The sequence below is a fragment of the Rhinoraja longicauda genome, chromosome 1 (genome assembly GCF_053455715.1).
Source record: "Rhinoraja longicauda isolate Sanriku21f chromosome 1, sRhiLon1.1, whole genome shotgun sequence".
In the NCBI taxonomy this organism is placed as follows: Eukaryota; Metazoa; Chordata; class Chondrichthyes; order Rajiformes; family Arhynchobatidae; genus Rhinoraja; species Rhinoraja longicauda.
The window spans coordinates 21,168,941-21,187,603 of record NC_135953.1 but is presented as its reverse complement, the minus strand read 5'-3'; the positions used below and the strand labels follow the sequence as shown (position 1 = coordinate 21,187,603).

At 41.6% G+C, this 18,663-nt stretch overlaps 2 protein-coding genes across 10 annotated transcripts in view; one reads left to right on the top strand and one right to left on the bottom strand.

Moving 5' to 3' along the window:
• The window catches only part of LOC144602897 (uncharacterized), a 53,829-nt gene extending 39,249 nt beyond the window's left edge, over positions 1-14,580 (top strand). For both annotated transcript variants that reach the window (XR_013548519.1, XM_078416046.1), the window contains exons 4-5: positions 5,783-5,959; positions 10,419-14,580. Coding sequence is in view for 1 of the 2 variants with exons in the window: in XM_078416046.1 (XP_078272172.1) it covers positions 5,783-5,959; positions 10,419-10,490 (249 nt within the window). In the remaining variant the exon portion in view is untranslated. The remainder of the gene's footprint in view (positions 1-5,782; positions 5,960-10,418) is intronic.
• nsd2 (nuclear receptor binding SET domain protein 2) overlaps positions 1-18,663 on the bottom strand; it is a 110,387-nt gene that overhangs the window by 23,023 nt on the left and 68,701 nt on the right. For all 8 annotated transcript variants that reach the window (XM_078415346.1, XM_078415250.1, XM_078415435.1 and 5 more), the window contains 6 exons: positions 18,037-18,216; positions 13,309-13,465; positions 12,479-12,684; positions 9,606-9,718; positions 4,769-5,038; positions 4,086-4,202 (listed from right to left, as the gene is read on the bottom strand). In XM_078415346.1, the coding sequence (XP_078271472.1) occupies positions 4,086-4,202; positions 4,769-5,038; positions 9,606-9,718; positions 12,479-12,684; positions 13,309-13,465; positions 18,037-18,216 (1,043 nt within the window). The remainder of the gene's footprint in view (positions 1-4,085; positions 4,203-4,768; positions 5,039-9,605; positions 9,719-12,478; positions 12,685-13,308; positions 13,466-18,036; positions 18,217-18,663) is intronic.

Here is an 18,663-nt window from a genome sequence, read left to right as displayed (position 1 = left end):
GAAAAGTGGGATAACATTAGCTATCCTCCAAACAACAGAACTGATCTTGAATCTATTGAACATTGGAAAATGATCACCAATAAGTCCACGATTTCTTGAGCCACTTCCTTATGTACCCTGGGATGCAGGCCATCGGGCCCTGGGGATTTATCAGCCTTCAGTTCCATCAGTCTACTCAATATTATTTCTCGCCTAATGCAAATTTCTTTCAGTTCCTCTGTCTCCCTTGCACTTGCGTGAACTCGCATGGTTTATTTCATTTACAATGGTAAGAGTCCACGACCACATTGGGGTACTGTTCCTCGCCGTCAGAGCGCATGTGTGATGACATTGGCGATCTTAGACTTGTCCCAGCAGCTTAGGCCTGGTCTTTGAAGGAGGCGGCGTTGCGATCACAGGCTTCTTCCTGCGGTTCCCCCTTGCCTCAAGAGGAGTGGCTGACGGTGCTGCTTTTGTCCTTGCAGTTCAGCTTCGGGCTTGGAGAAGCGACGATGGTGGTCTATGGATTAACCTAATGGACACTCTTTGCCTGTGTGTGTGTATGTTGGCTCAGTCCATCGTTGTCTGAGGCAGAAAATGGTTCTGGGATCTCAAACTTACCCTGGCCACTCAGTCTTAGCCTCTGGTCGAGGCAGTGACTGTCTAGGGTTTTTTTCCCAAAAGTTCAGTCTTAACCACACAGTGGCGTTGGTGGTCTCAGGTCTGTCCCAGTGGCTCAGACATCCATGAACCCGTGATAGGTAAACACAACTAGGACTGGAGCAGCCCACTTTATCTCACTTCCTCACTCTCTTCTTTCTTCCACTTTCCCTTCTGCATCCACTCTCATTCTCTCACAGTCTCCTTCTCTGGCTCAAATGCCTGGGTTTTATAGAGTAGGCTGACAAGATTCAAATGGTCAATCAATAGCAACCAATTGGACTCAGTTGTTACCAATGATGCTGGGGATTGGCCTCTCCAGGCCTGTCAACAGTTAAAGAAATCAGAGCGACCTCCAAGGGAGAGGATACTGTCACACTGTAGAAAGCTATTTGATTCTCATATGCACAGAAATTTATCAAGACTAGTAATTAGAATTAAGAGCCACCTACTCATCTTCCTTCCCCAACTTTGAAATGTTGTAGCTATTTTTTCCATGAAAATATAAAACAATGTCAAAATATTTGACAAAATCATAAGACGATGAAAAAAAAGCTTAAGAAATATTTCTGTTTCTGCAAAAAAAAAGTTTTAAAAAGCATTTATTTGAGATTGGGGTGGAAATCATTCTCTACAATAAATAGGCTCTCTGGTGATTCAGTGGGTTTATAGTACAGGTGTCAATGGTTGAACTTATGAATATGGTGAATAGCTGAACCCAATGAAATCAATTGGTTTTACCCACAGATCATTGGTAACTCTTGACATGAATCAAAGAAAAACAAAACTGCTTTGTAATCCTGGTCATGAATACCTATTGCAGGTAATGTGCATTGGTAGAGAGCATTATAGACAATAGATGCAGGAGTAGGCTATTCGGCCCTTCGAGCCAGCACCACCATTCAATGTGATCATGGCTGATCATTCTCAATCAGTAACCCGTTCCTGCCTTCTCCCCATGACTCCACTATCCTTAAGAGCTCTATCTAGCGTTCTCTTGAAAGCATCCAAAGAATTGGTGTCCACTGCCTTCTGAGGCACAGAATTCCAACTCTCTGACTGAAATTTTTTTTCCTCGTCTCCGTTCTAAATGGCCTGCCCCTTATTCTTAAAGTGTGGCCCCTGGTTCTGGACTCCCCCAACATTGGGAACATGTTTGCTGCCTCTAACAGGTCCAATCCCTTAATAATCTTATATGTTTCAATAAGATCCCCTCTCATCCTTCTAAATTCCAGTGTATACAAGCCTAGTCGCTCCAGTCTTTCAACGTACGACAGTCCCGCCATTCCGGGAATTAACCTAGTGAACCTACGCTGCACGCCCTCAATAGCAAGAATATCCTTCCTCAAATTTGGAGACCAAAACTGCACACAGTACTCCAGGTGCGGTCTCACTAGGGCCCTGTGCAACTGCGTTGAGGTGAATATTGGATTTGCTTTTCTGAACACAATTATATTTGCTTATCCATAAGCTGAACTCACACTTGAAAAATGGCCAATTACCCAAAGAAACAAAGAGTAGAAAATTAGCAAATGACAAGTTCCACAAGATAGACATAAAAAGCTGGAGTAACTCAGCGGGACAGGCATCATCTCTGGAGAGAAGGAATGGGTGACGTTTCGGGTCGAGGCACTTCTTCAGTCTGGTTATGGATCAGAGAAATGAGAGATATAGACGGTCATGTAGAGAGATAAAGAACAATGAATGAAAGATATGCAAAAAACTAACGATGATAAAGGAAACAGGCTGTTTGTAGAATGAAAATAAGAAGCTAGTGCGACTTGGGTGGGGGAGGGATAGAGAGAGAGGGAATGCCTGGGCTACGTGAAGTGAGGGAAATCAATATTCATACCACTGGGCATTAAGCTGCCCAAGCGAAATGAGCCTGAAAGGACTCTCGGGGTACCTGACAGGGTCGAGGGAGGAGGTACAGCGACAGGTGTTGCATCTTCTGCGGTTGTTGGGGAAGGTACTTGGGGAGGGGGTGGTTTGGGTGGGAAGGGATGAGTTAACCAGGGAGTTGCGGAGGGAACGGTCTCTGCGGAAGGCGGAAAGGGGTGGAGATGGGAAAATGTGGCTAGTGGTGGGATCCTGTTGGAGGTGGCGGAAATTTCGGAGGCTTATGTGTTGTATGCGACGGTTGATGGGGTGGAAGGTAAGGACTAGGGGGACTTTGTCTCTGTTGCGACTAGGGGGAGGAGGAGCAAGGGTGGAGATGCGGGGTAACGAGGAGACATGAGTGAGAGCCTCATCTATGATGGGAGAGGGGAACCCCTGTTCCCTAAAGAATGAGAACATCTCAGATGTTCTAGTATGGAACACCTCATCTTGGGCGCAGGTGCAGCATAGACGGAGGAATTGGGAGTAGGGGGATAGTCTTTGCAGGAACCAGGGTGGGAAGAAGTGGTCGAGATAGTGGTTTTATTTTATATGTCTCTATAAGATCCCCTCTCATCCTTCTAAACTCCAGTGAATACAAGCCTAGTCTTTTCAATCTTTCCTCATATGAGTCACGCCATCCCAGGGATCAATCTCGTGAATGTACGCTGCACTGCCTCAATTACAAGGATGTCCTTCCTCAAATTAGGAGACCAAAACTGTACACAATACTCCAGATGTGGTCTTACCAGGGGTCTATACTGAAATTTTCTCGTTAACGAGACTGGATTTGTGACAGAAATGTTTATGTTGTTAAGATAATTTCATTATTCAGATATTTACAGAGAAAACAATTTTTTTTTTTTAAACTGCAGTGAAAAAGAATAAAATGTTGTAAAAGGACTGGACAAGCTAGATGCAGGAAAAATGTTCCTAATGTTGGGGGAGTCCAGAACCAGGGGCCCACAGTCTAAGAATAAAGGGGAGGCCATTTAAAACTGAGATCAGAAAAAACTTTTTCACCCAGAGATTTGTGAATTTGTGGAATTCTCTGCCACAGAAGGCAGTAGAGGCCAATTCACTGGATGAATTGAAAAGAGAGTTAGATAGAGCTCTAAGGGCAAGCGGAATCAAGGGATATGGGGAGAAGGCTGGCACGGATTGATTGTGGATGATCAGCCTTGATCACAATGAATAGCGGTGCTAGCTCGAAGGGCCAAATGGCCTCCACATACATCTATTTTCTTTGTTTCTATGTTGTATTCCAATACATAATATTGCACTGACTTGAAAACGACACTTAGAATTAAATTTATTATTGCAGCTCACTTTACTTACTGGTAGATCTAAAATGAATTCATGGCAGCATGCTTCTTGCGAGCAATTCACCGTAACAAAGTGGTCTGTATAACACCATTTACTTAGTATTAAAGCATATTTTAAATTGTTTTATAGAAATGGAAAACACAAAATATTGAAAAATTGTGCATTGAATTTGTTAAGGACACTTATATTAAGTCAGTCTAAAACTTGCTTTCTAATTACTTAGTTAAGAGTATAAGAGTTACCTTGTCGATAGTGAGCATGTAGAAGTTGGCAATATTATGTTCCTGTGCAAACCGGATTCTTGCTCGGCACTCATCCTCATCTATTACCTCTCCCACATATTCATTCACAAACGTTCCCTGGATTGGGCAGAACACAAAGAATTGGAACAATTAGATGGCAGCCAAACCTATCAGTCAGTCTTTTTATTCTACAGCTCTTCATCCTAAAAGCAGCACACTGATATAGCAGCTTCTGCTGCTGCATCGTGGCTTGAATTTGATCTTGACCTTTGCTACTATGTGGAATTTGCATGTTTCTGTGTGGGCTTGCCCTGAGTGCCCAGTTTTGTCACAGATCCAAATGATATATTGGAAGATTAACTATAAATTGCCCCAAGGGTGGTTTGATGGCAGGAGAATCAAGGAAGTGATACACACACAAGAAGGAATAGAGGTTTCCAGAGAAAATAAGTTAGGCTCATTGGGGTTTTTGAGAATGTTTTGAGTAGTGCATAAAATCAGTGACATAAGACAACATGAGAATCAATTCACATTTGTATCTCAACTGTCCACATCTAGAATGCTCCATATTGTCTACATTCTCGACAAACAAGTAGGCCAATCAATCATACGAAGAGCTACTGAAGCAGCTACCCCAAACTGAGTACCATTAAAATATGAAAAGCATCATTCAAATAACTTACTTTCTTTATGTCAGTCTTTGAAATGAGGCCCCAGCCTTTTCCAGCAGTCTTGACAACTTGTGACTCAGGATACTGCCTTTTGCTAAAACACTGGTTTTGGCATCGTTCACCGGCTGGGCATACAGCAGGATGACATTCATACATTAACATTCTGTTCAGGCACTCTGAATCCAGGCCACAAGGATGATCATCAGTTGGCTTACAGTTGCATCTCGAGATTTCTGAAATGTCAGCTGTGTAAATCTGTGCTTTGCCAAATACTTTATTGACCTTTTCAAAATAAAAAACAAAAAGAATAACTTTCAACTTAGATTGAGTTCATTTAAACTTAAAATAATGAAATGAATATTTCAGTATACTTTTATTTTTTTTATAGCCTTGAAGCAGCAAACATGATATCCATCCATCCATGGGGGTGGGGCGAGGGAGGAGGAGGGGGTGGGTGAGGTTGGAAGGGGTGCAGTGGGGGTGGGGGGGAATAGTGGGACAGTGGGGGGGCAGGAAAGAGTGATGGTGGGGAGGAGGGGATGGGGAGGAGAGAGTGGGGGTGGGGAAGGAGAGTGGGGGGGAGGAGAGCGGGGGTGGGGGAGAGTGGGAGTGGGGAGGGGAAGGCGGTGGGGGGACAAGTGGGGGTGAGGTAGGGGGGATGAAGTGGGTCAGTGGGGGGATAAGGGGCATTGAGTGGGGGGGGATTGAGGATGCTACACCAATACAGGATAGGCTTTGGGTCCAGGGCTCAGCCTCTCCTGTTCCCTCTCTACGAGGAATGGTCTTGAGAATAAAGAACTTGATTTAACAGTCTAGTAAAATTCTCTGCTTGTGTGTATGTGTGCAGCATAACTTTTGTGGTTCGCACAGCCAAAACGGTACACCATAGCGCCACAATTCTTGGCCCAAGTTACTCACCATTATCCTGGGCACATATGTAACAACTCTCATTCAAATTGAAGCTACATTTTTAAAGCTAGAGATTTAAAAGTTAACAAATTTCCTTTCTAACCCATTTCTTGAAAGTGCTCAGCGTTTGATGTCACCATGGGGCATGTTCGACTTCATTTGCTCCTCACTCGCCAAAATAAGATGGCCACCGGCAACAGGGCCGCCCGCCCGGGCTCAGTGCTTCCCTCGCCCCTCTCCAGGCCCCGTGGGAGTCTCGCACGTCGGCATTCAGCGTTGAACGCACGGGCACTGGTAAGTGGCTTTTGCCGCCAGTGGGGAGTGGGCGTGGTGGCCGAGTGGGTGGAGGGGCGGGTGGGGGAGAGAGTGGGGGTGGGAGGAGGATAGAGTGGGGGGAGGAGAATGAGGGTGGGGGAAGGGGGTCGGGGAGAGTGGGGGTGTGGGGAAGGGGGACAGTGGGGGTGAGGGGAAGAGAGAGTGGGGTGTGGAAGGAGAGAGTGGGGGTGGGGGGAAGGGGAGAGTGGGGTTGGGGAGGAGGGCAGAATGGGGGTGGGGGAGAGGGAAGATTGGGGGTGGGGAGTAGGGTGCGGGCAGGGAGAGCGGGGTGGGGGGAGGAAGGTGGGAGAGTGGGGAGGGGAGTGGGAGGAATAGGGGTGGGGGGAATGTGGGTGGAGGCAGGGCTGGGGGAGTGGGCAGGGGAGGGCCAAGTGGGGGTGGGGTAGGGGGTATGGAGTGGGTCAGTGGGGGGATAAGGGGGATTGAGTGGGGGGGGGGGGGGGGTTGAGGGTGCTACACCAATACAGGAGAGGTTTTGGGCCCAGGACTCACTCAGTCACACCCTCTCCCCTTCCCTGTTCCGCCTCTACGAGGAATGGACCCAAGGTCCACTTGGTCTAGTAACACTCTAAATTTAGACAGTATGAAATGCATTTAGACAGTATGAAATGCATATTATAATTATTGGCAAAGGTGTGTGATGGCTGGAGTGGGATTGGTTAGACTGGATAAAATTATTATTTAATTAAGTGGAACGAATTCCCAATTGTTCGTCAAAACTATTTTATATGCAGCATACGATTTAGAAAAAATACAAAATTTCCCAAATCCAGCAATCTTTTCTGATATGAGATGTAGATTTAGCTATTTGAAAATTGTATTTTTATACCTCGGACTAATGGTGCTTGAAATATGTGTAAAAATATGCCAGAATGCAAAATTGCTGTTACCTTGTCAGCAATTTGAAATCAGATGGAGGAGAAAATTTAGCTTGGGGCAATTAAAGGAGACTCATTCAATCGACTATGTCAAGTTATCTCCGGAAAAACTCAAATAATTGTTGACCTGCACGTCGCTTTCAAATAAATTTCATGCCTACATTTCAGGTAGCTAGTCACAAGGACATGTATTGTTTCAGATTCTCTTATTCAACATTTTGTGTGTTCCTGTTAAAACAACCCATTACCAAAATAGTTGGCGGATTGTCAAAGAGGCTTGGTTTTATATATTCAATTATTCCATGGAACCGTCATGGTGCGCACAAATAAAATATATTACACCATGCCCTCCATAAAGGAAGTGATCAACCATGGGTTAATATTCTGCAGGTCAGGCAGCACCTGTAGGGATAAAAACAGAGTTGACCTTTTTTGGTCAAGAAGCTTGATCAGAACTAGGAAAGAGAGAAAATAAGAGTTTGAAATCCTAGGATAGGATAAGTGAAATATCTGATAAGATGAAGCATGCAGCGTAGGTTTACTAGGTTAATTCCCGGAATGGCGGGGCTGTCGTATGTTGAAAGACTGGAGCAGCTAGGCTTGTATACACTGGAATTTAGAAGAATGAGAGGGGATCTTATCGAAACATATAAGATTATTAAGGGGTTGGACACGTTAGAGGCAGGAAACATGTTCCCAATGTTGGGGGAGTCCAGAACCAGGGGCCACAGTTTAAGAATAAAGGGTAGGCCATTTAGAATGGAGGTGAGGAAAAACTTTTTCAGTCAGAGAGTCGTAAATCTGTGCAATTCATTGCCTCAGAAGGCAGTGGATGCCAAGTCTCTGAATGCATTCAAGAGAGAGCTAGATATAGCTCTTAAGGATAGCGGAGTCAGGGGGTATGGGGAAAAGGCAGGAACGGGGGGGTACTGATTGAGAATGATCAGCCATGATCACATTGAATGATGGTGCTGGCTCGAAGGGCCGAATGGCCTATTGTCTATTGATGTTGGGAATCAGCTGGAGTCACCAAGTCAATGTGCTAAATGGAAGCAGCTAGAAGAGGAAATGAACAAAAGAAACATAGAAAATAGGTGCAGGAGTAACCATTCGGCCTTTCGAGCCAACACCGCCATTCAATATGATCGTGGCTGATCATCCAAAATCAGTACCCCATTCCTGCTTTCTCCCCATATCCCTTGATTCCTTGAGCCCTAAGAGCTATATCTAACTCTGTCTTGAAAACATCCAGTGAATTGGCCTCCACTGCCTTCTGTGGCAGAGAATTCCAGATTCACAACTATCTGGGTGAAAAAGTTTTTCCTCATCTCAGTCCTAAATGGCCTACCCCTTATTCCTAAACAGTGACCCCTGGTTTTGGACTTCCCCCAACATCAGGAACATATTTCCTGCATCTAGCCTGTCCAATCCCTTAAGAATTGTATATGTTTCTAGAAGATCACTTCTCATTCTTCTAAATTTGTGTGAATATAAGCCCTGTCGACCCATTCTTTCATCGTATAATACCTTAATGTGAAATAAATACCTTCGATTTGTACCAGCATCTGCAGTTATTTTCTTACATTCTTTCATCATATGTTAGTCCCGCCATCCCGGGAATTAACCTGGTGAACCTATGCTGCACTCCCTCAGCTATGAAAAATGTTGGCTGATAAGAGTGAAAATACAAAAGGAAATGAAAAGGGTGAAATGCAAAGAGAAAAACTAAGCCAAATATCAAAGATGGAAAACTTAAAATAGAATTGGAAAATTTAGATACACAAAAAGGGAGTTAACTCAAGCTGTTGAAATTGTTATGGAGTCCAGAAGGCTGCAATGTGCCCAAATAGAAGCTGAAATGCTTTCCTCACATTTATGCTGGGCCTGGTTACAACAGTGCAGGAAGTCCCAGAGAGACTGGTCCGAGTGAGAGTAGATCGAACATCCGAGACATCAGTTCTGTTTCTCAGAGCACAGATGGAACCAGACAATAGACAATAGGTGCAGGTGTAGGCCATTCGGCCATTCAGTGATCATGGCTGATCATTCACAATCAGTGCCCCGTTCCTATCTTCTCCCCATACCCCCAGACTCCACTACCTTTAAGAGCTCTATCTAGCTCTTTCTTGAAAGCATCCAGAGAATTGGCCTCCACTGCCTTCTGAGGCAGAGAATTCCACAGACCTGCTAGGTTTAGAGCATTTTCTGTTTAAATATCAGATTTCCATCATTTACATTAAAAAAAATAATTTGGGGATGTTGTTAGCAAATGTTTGAAAAGCAGACAGGTGCTCTTTCAGATACATTTGTGGGTATTTTTTAAAATCTCTGGCTCCAATTGGAATTCCTAACTTCTCCAATTGCATTCTTGCTTTAATTTATTCACCAAATGCATTCCAACCACCCACTGCACAGAATTATTTTAACAACTCCAAACCAAAGTAATATTACCAAAACGACAGATATCTGGGAAAAAGTATTCAGCACCTCTTGCACCTTTGTGTACAAGGTAGAGGATTAAATTGACTGTTCCCTCCCCAAACCTGAATCGTTGCCTCCAAAATGCAAGTACTCTCACCTTTAAATTATTATTAATAATATCATAATTAGTACTTCCAAAAGTAAAAGCTATTGAAAAGCACATGTACATAGAACCCATCTTGGACATGACCATTCAGGTTAAAGATAGCAAGGGAATGTATAATCGGCTTTGACTTTATGCCTACCCTTATGTGTTTATATGGTGGAGGTTTTCTCCCATTGCGTTCATTTTCTTGAGCTTCTCTAGTTTCCCTCTGAGCTTTAAGATCCTGAAAGCGCTCTGCTGCCTCTTCTAAAGCTGAAATGTTTGCAAAAAGGAAAAAAAGATTTTTAAAAAGACAGCCTGAAAAAAAGATTCAATTTCATTATGATCAGACAAAAGTTTAACTGTAACTTCACATTGCAAATACTTTAGTAACAGTTCAAAAATTTTAAATGATAGAGCTCACAAGTGACAAGTTATGTGTTACTTTTTTTAAAACAAAAATTTCCAGTGCTCACTTGGAGCGTAGTTTTATATAATTGAAAAATGATGAGAAACGCAAGTTTCAGGTGGAACAAGAGCCTGGAGCTGCCTGCTTGACTCTCAGAACTCACAACATAAATATTGTTGTATTCACAAGTATGACTAAGCCAGATGCACTAGAGAACAAAGTTTTCATCAAACGTTTGGCTCTTGGTTTTCAAAGTGTCTGCAAAGAATATCAGTGCTATATTCTTAAAGGAGCCACAGCACTCTACCCTTGTTAATTACCTCTTGATAGATTGAGACCAAAGACCATGCAATAATGCAGCATGAATGGCATGTACCCAAAAGTGTGTCCCAAGTAACAAATGTTTATGTGGTGTTTTTTTAAAAGAGTCTATCGGTGTTCAAACGGTGGAGGGGCATAGATAAAATAAAATGCTTCAGGGACAATGGAGAAATTGAAATTGACAAAAATGAAACAAATACAAAAAAAGCGCAAGTGACTTTTATTTTTATTATTCATTTTCAGGACCAGGCGTTCACTTGGCAGGCTAGCATTGATTGGTCATCACTGCAGTCCTTTTGGCGAAGGTACTCCTAGAATACTACTGGAGAGGAGTTCCAGGCATTAGATCCAGTGACAAAGGGCATTTCAAAGTCATGAAGATATGGAGAACAATTTGCTGGTGGTGATGTTTCCACCCACCTGCTTCCCTTGTTGTTCTTGGTGGTAGAGGTCACACAGTTTTGGGAGGTAAAAGCTGGACACAGTTCCCACTTTTGACTTGCAGAAAGTGAGAGGAGGCAAAAGAGAAGTTCTGCCAGCAAGAGGAGTGTTAGTTGAGGGAACTGATTGGGTATCAGTTCAAAGAAGAACAGTCCCTTTGATGCCTCCCTGGAGCAGAATGGACTGGACATCCATGGCAAAGATGAGGCAATGGGGGCCAAGGAATTGAAAATTATTGAAGTGAGGTGATTCGGATGTAGGTCAGAAGGAGAGACTGGACAAGAGGGAACAAGATGGAATAGAGGTATTTCGAGTTCAGTGGGGTAGGAGAAAGCAGAAACAATGGGTCAACTGACAAGGCAGCCCTGCTAATGTTATTGCGGTTGTAGAAGGAATTGGATAGCTTTTAAAGCAATAATAAATGAATTGTAAAAAATTGTTAAAGCACAAAATTCAGCAGGAAAACTAGTCCACCCGTGGCTGAAGGGCGAAATTAAGAATAATATATCAAAGATGTCCGAAACAGCAAAAAACCTGAGCATGCTAAGTACTTCAAAACTTTGCAACGGGGAATTGTGAAATTGATCCAAGAAAGAGAAGCTGAATATCAGAGTAAACTGTTGCAACATAAAAACAGAATTGAGAAAGTCTATAAAAATAGTAAAAAGGAAAAACTAGCAAGGGCAAATGGGATTCCCTGCATAGAGAGATTGAATCATTTATAACAGAGATAAGGAACTGGCAGACTAATAACAAAACTACTGCGTACACACAGGCGGCTTAAAAATAAACCTTCAGGAATACTTAAGAACCATGGGCCTAGCGAGCGAGAATGAGGAACAAAGGAAATTAATATTTACAAAAGGTTGGAGGCTAAAGCCTGATAAATAGCAAGGATCTGTTGTAACCGATACACTTGCCACTGAAAATTTGCAGATTATAGGTTGGTCTTGGTTAAGAGAGAACTTGACTGCAGGAGTAAATATACTTCAATGACAGAGCTTTGTGGAGATCATTTTCAGGGTTTTGCAGATAGTCTTAATTCCTTTCCTAAAAGGTTGCATTTGCCAGAGTGCAATGAGGATTCATTAGTTTATGGGTAATGGCAGATTTGCTGTTTGTAGAGCGATTAAGCCTGTATGCTCTGAAGAATGAGAAGTGATCTCATTGATAATTATGAAATTCTTGCAGTGGATGCAGGGAAGACATTTGTCTTGGCTGTGGAATCTAATCAGTCCCAGAATAAGCGGAAAGAATCAGTTGCAGTCCCAGAATAAGGAAAAGGCTATTTGGAATTGAAACAAGGAGAAACTTCTTCAGGTAGTAGCCCAGAGGGTTGGGGGAAGTTCAATCATTTTAAGTTTATTTAAAACAGATATGAATAGATATATTTTTTAAAGGGAATTGATGGATAAGTTAATGCAGAACAATGGTGCCGAAATAGATAAGCGGTTGTGATATAGATTAATGACAGACCCAAATTGTCTAATTCTACTTTTATGATTGACTTTGCCACCTCTCCAGACCAGACTACTATTTGCCCTGGCAAGTCTTTTCCTTGTGACATACGAATTCAAAAAAAGGATAAAAAAGAACTTATGTTGTTCACCAGTCTACCCTTGTACTGTATCTGACCTTTAATTTTTCATGTCAGGCACAGATGATTAATTTTGTGCCTGAATGAAAAAGCGTAAATTGCAAAAAGTATACATTCTTTTAAGCTCTGGCCAACACGTGGTCTCACAAAAGTGGAAATACAAACTCAATATCCTCTTCAAAACATTAAATGACAAGACATCACAGGAATCTTAAAAGTTGGAAACAAATGTTTAGTTAGAAATAATTTAAGTTAATGGCATTACCTTTTCTAAAGGCTTTGCTGAGACTTTTAATTTTGTTATCTTTGCTTCCCTTATCGCCTTCCATGTAAGGAAATACACGCGCTTGGTGGGTCCAAAAGTAGTCATTTGATCCAAAGAAATGAACTGGGAATTCGCCAATCTCGTGTTTCATATTTTGAATATTTGTAGGAACATTCCTTGGGTGACATATCTCTGCAGGCCACCATCTGTGTTTGGAAACACATTTCAGGTTATCAATAGAAAAGAATATCTAGGTTATTGTAACAAGCAATCTGTTTTATAAAGGAGATCCTTTTACAAATGGGTCTCTCTATTGCATTGCTAAACATAATGGCCAAAGCAAAGTACAAAGAAAACTGTCAATCTTAAATAAAAGTGGAAACTAGTAGAACAATTTGGAAGGTTGGGCATCATATGGCTAAGTATAAAATTCAAAGGGATTGTGGAAGGACAATCATTAATATGAGGCAATATTATTTCAAAGTACAAAAAAAATAGAAGACTGATCCAAACATAATTCTACTAGTTTCAACCAAGATAAAGCCAGGGAGACATCATATTTCACAGCTCAACATGCTGCCAGAAATTTCAAGACAGATCTCTCAGCCAAAAGATTCACGGCAAGGATGTAGCCAAATAGAGCAGTACTTCATTGCCAAATATAAATTTCTGCAAAACAGTGGAGTCCTGGCAACTAGATAAGGAATTACAAATTGTTTTCCAGCTTGGAATTCCAATTTAGTTGCCACGCAAAGCATTGTCATATAATGATTAGAAGCTTTTCTGAACCAAAATTCAAAAATAAAGCTGTCATCTCTATTTGGACTGACCTGTAGCTACCCAGCTTTACCCAGATGATGTCTTTGTAGCGTGGCTTCTTGCCTGCTTTGCAATCATTGCAATACCAACTCCCCTCTGGGGTATCAATGTTGAGACATTCTGGGTGAAATGCTGCAGGACAGGATTCGCAACATAAAAGGCTCCCCCCTGCAGAAAATTATCAAAAGTTAACTCAGAATTGCTCATAGAACATGCTTGCAAGGAAAAAAAGTATTGTACTTAAATGGCATCACATAATATGTCGCAGAAATTAATTTAAGCATTTCAGCTGCAAAGTATTGTATTTACTTTAGCACCCATTAGTGGCTGTTACAGAAGTGGCCATCAGCCCATTTATAATTTCCTACTTAAGAAACAAACTACGTGAAACAAGGAGCTTTCTTATTGGAACCCTGGTTAAAAACAAGCCATGAATGTTTATTTAAATACTAACTCAAACTATGTTCTTACGTGCTGCTCACAAAATGTAATGAAGCTGATTGTGAATGACTGAATCCCATCCCTTCTGCCTCACTTTTGTACTCTCTTAATTATGGAAGTGGCACCAGAATCACTTTTTTGAAAAAGAGGAAAACTTTCAGTAGGACACGTAAAGTTAATGGATGCTGATACTTTTCGCATAAGGGTTGTAGAGAAAGCCAAGGAAGATAAACTATTTACTCCATTGTGAAATAACTTGGAAATCAATTTATCCTGTAATTCATGCTCCTAAATCCATTGGAAACGTTTATGCAATAGCAAATCTGCTATTTGCTCAGCCTGAAAAATTAAAGCAAAGTGTATAAAAAAGAATCTTACTTGCTGCAAATAGTCTAACTTTACATTTCATTCAACTGCCATTAACTAAAAAATACTTTGAAATGACTTGGAAACCACTTTATTTTATGTAATTGACGCTCCTAAATCCATTGGAAACTTGGTGGATATCTGGAATGAGCTCCCTGTGGAAGAAGTTGAGGTAGTAAATAACAGCATTTAAAAAACATTTGGACAGATACAGGAATAGGCTACAGGGAAGGTCTTGGCTTCCTTCATGATCACACAAAAAAACATGTGGAATAATCAGTTATGAATCCAATTTGATCAGGGATGGGCTAGCTAGGGATGGTGATGTGGCATGGTTTAGATCACCATTTTTTTGTAGTGGGAGATACTGATATGCTTGTTGCAGCACCTGCTGTAGCTGATGGAACAACGATTTGAGGAAATTCTTGCAGAGAATCCAACCAACATTCGATCATAGGAATCTCATTTATTTGTGATTCTTTTCTTAGCGACAGCAATTGAATGAGAGAAACTGGATAGCTTCCCTTTCACACCTAAACTGGATAAGGCTGGTGAAATCCTGAAGAAACAATTTATTAATTCTTATCAATTCTTAAGATCACCAAGTTAAATCACTCTTGAAGATCAATGCTCAATATCTGTGTCTTGCCAAATGGATGTCCTCTGGAAAACACACAATATCAAGAGGTGACATGAAAATGAACAAAGTACATACAAAACATGTTCCGACTGCGGCTGGGTATTCTGTGGAGAATTATTGAAAATGTTTCCTTGAAAGTCAGCCTGTCTGTAACATCCACAGGTGAATGTTGCACACTAGTCACAACCAGGCTAATCTCCAAACTCCTGATACAGCACACACCTCTGCCACTGGATCTTTAACTTCCTGACCAACAGACCACAAACAGTGACGATAGGTGGCAAAACATCTTCCATGAGAATTCTAAATACCAGTGCTGAGCCGTTACTATACTCTCTATACACTCATAACAGAGCTGCTAAATTCTGCACCTACTCTCTGTACATGTTTTCAGATGACACAACCGTAGTAGCTAGATCTCAAAACAACGAAGAGACGAAGTACAGAAAGGAGATGGAGAACGTATTACCATGGTGTTAGAACAACAATCTTCTCTCAATGTCAGTTAGATGAAGGAGCAAGTTACTAACTTTGGGAAATGAGATGGTGTACAAGCCAGAAGCAGCATCACTGGTGCTGTAGTGGAGCAGCTTCAAGCTCTTAGGCATATATATCACCAATAATCTATCCTTGATCAACAGAATGAAGCTACGACCAAGAAAGCACACTAATGCCTCTACTTCCTCAAAAGACTAGGGAACTTTGGCACGTCTCCAACGAAACCGCCACATAGAAACATAGAAAATAGGTGCAGGAGTAGGCCATTCGGCCCTTCGAGCCTGCACCGCCATTCAATATAATCATGGCTGATCATTCAGCTCAGTAGCCTGTACCTGCCTTCTCTCCATACCCCCTGATCCCTTTAGCAAAAAGGGCCACATCTAACTCCCTCTTAAATATAGCCAATGAACTGGCCTCAACTACCTTCTGTGGCAGAGAATTCCACAGACTCACCACTCTGTGTGAAAAAATGTTTTCTCATCTCGGTCCTAAAAGACTTCCCCCTTATCCTTAAGCTGTGACCCCTGGTTCTGGACTCCCCCAACATCGGGAACAATCTTCCCGCATCTAGCCTCTCCAACCCCTTAAGAATTTTATATGTTTCTATAAGATCCCCCCTCAGTTTTCTAAATTCCAGCGAGTACAAGCCCAGTCTTTCTAGTCTTTCCTCATATGTAAGTCCCGCCATCCCAGGGATCAATCTGGTGAACCTTCTCTGTACTCCCTCTAAGGCAAGAACGTCTTTCCTCAGGTTAGGAGACCAAAACTGCACACAGTACTCCAGGTGCGGTCTCACCAAGGCCCTGTACAACTGCAGCAGAACCTCCCTGCTCCTAAACTCAAATCCTCTTGCTATGAATGCCAACATACCATTCGCTTTCTTCACTGCCTGCTGCACCTGCATGCTTGCTTTCAATGACTGGTGCACCATGACACCCAGGTCACGTTGCATCTCCCCTTCTCCCAATCGGTCACCATTCAGGTAATACTCTGCTTTCCTGTTCTTGCCGCCAAAGTGGATAACCTCACATTTATCCACATTATATTGCATCTGCCATGCATTTGCCCACTCGCCTAAGCTTGTTTTAGTAACGGCTCTGCCCAAGACCGCAAGAAATTGCTGAGATTTGTGGATGTAGCCGAGTCCATCACACAAAGCAGCCTCCCCCAATTCCAAGTGCACTTCTCATTACCTTGGGAAAGCAGCCAACAAAATCAAGGACCACTTCCACCCTGGTCATTCTCTTGTCTCCCCACTCCTGTCAGTCAGAAGATACAAAACCTTGAAAGGTTTCACCAGATGTACCACCAGATTCAGGAACAGTTTCTTTCCCAATATAGGCTACTGAACAGTCCTTTCAAAAATTAAGCGTGCAGTCTCGTTCTCCAAACCTATCACATTGTGGCCCTTGAACCTTTGTTTTATCTGTACTTTTACTGTAACTATAACACTAACACTTTATTCTGCATTCCGGTATTCTTCTCTTTGCACTACCTATTGTGTTTGTGTATGGCTTGATTGCACTCATGTATAGTTCATCTTTTCATCTCTGGCCTTTGTCCAAGCATCTGCCTTTCAAAAACCCCCTTCACTGTATCAATCTATCACCTGCCAGGCTTCGTCCTGCTCCTCCTCCCTTCCAGCTTTCTTTCCAACCCCCCCTCCTCCTACAGTCAGTCTGAAGAAGGGTCCTAAACCCAAACATTACCGATCAATGTTCTCCAGAGATACCACCAGACCAACTGAGTCACTCCAATACTTTGCGTCTTTTTTTGTAAGCCAGCATCTGCTGTTCCTCGTTTCTTTTTTGATTTGAATGGATATCACACAAAGTTTTTCTTGGTATCTGGTACATGTGACAATAATAAATCAATACAAATACTGATACCAATCTATGCCACCCTGAGTCTATGTTATGGCCATCAGATTTCACTTTTGTCCTACTTGATCTTTGTTTTAAATGTAAAGCATTTAAATTTTATTCTTTTACTATACGTAATCTCTGGGCATAAATGCTAATTTCCTCCAAGATTCATACGGTTTATCTTATTCTGTCAGTCTGTTTATTATTTCTGTATAATCATGTCTCTACTCTGATTTACCACACCGTGTCAATTCTTAAACCTTGCTCCCCCATTATTCACGGTAAAATCTACTTCCTTATGCAGTTCACAAGAACCCCAATCCCAGCTCGGTTCAGATAAAGACTATTACAGACATTAGCTCCCCTTTTATCTATTATTGTGACGTTAATGGACCAGACAACTTCCACTACACCAATCCTTGAGCCATGCATTTATTTATAAATAAAATTTAGAGAAATCGAAATCTTTAGCTGGCTTGGCCACAATGGCGGCCTTGTGTGAAAAACAATGATTTTCAAAGAGTAAGTGTCCAAGTTCAATGCCCCAATTGGCTGAAGCAAAGATTTTAGCAAGATGCTGAATGTAGCAATTTGAGAAAATCAGAATCAGTTTGTAATGCAAAGTATTCACAAGACATTTTGTTTTAGAAACAATGTCTCGATGGGAGTCTGGAATGCACTGCCAGAGGTAAGTGAAGAGGCAAATTAAATTGTGGTGCTCATACAAAAGCTGCATAATTATACAAGAGGAAATAATTTGCAAGACTACATACAGAGTGTGAGTGAGGGGAATTGAATTGAGCTGATTGACACTTTCATAAATTATTGACTGGGCAGTCAGAAAAGCACCCTTTTATGCTGTAATAATTAAGTGTAAAAAAGTAAATTCAAGAAGTCTAGCAGTGAAAAAAAAATCTCAGACTAACCTCTCGAACATACAAAGCACCAGCTAACATTGACATGAGCATGATGTCTGTAACCCTTCTTTGGAGAAAAATGGTTGGTACAAATAATACTGTTGGCTGTCTGTATCACAGACCCTGCTGCAATACAGGTCTCTCCTCCGTGATAGGCCACAGGACAACGAACACAGCGCATCATTCGCCCTGATAGAAAAGAGAATTTATCATTATCCTTAAAATGTAATTGCAACTTATAAGATACATTCCCTATATTTTCAGTAAATTCATACAGGAGCATTAATAAAAGTTTCTTATGAAAGATATTTCTTCAAAGCCATGTAGTGTTCTAATCTCCTCATTCCCTTAATTGTTACTGATGTCCTGTCTTCTCTGGAGTATCAAACCACTAAATACTCATCTTGTAAACACATCAAGATAAAATCTTACTTTAGACTCACTATTTTAAACAAAACAAATAATATGTTTAATGTGTCCAATAGAGCTTCAAATTTTGCTTTAATTTCAATAATTTCCTGGTATTTTCTCAGGAAATCCAAGAATTAATATAGTAGAAAATATTATGGTGTTCCCAAGTTATATACCAAAGAAATAAAAATATACACCATTTATTTTCATCTCTTCTCTGCCTTT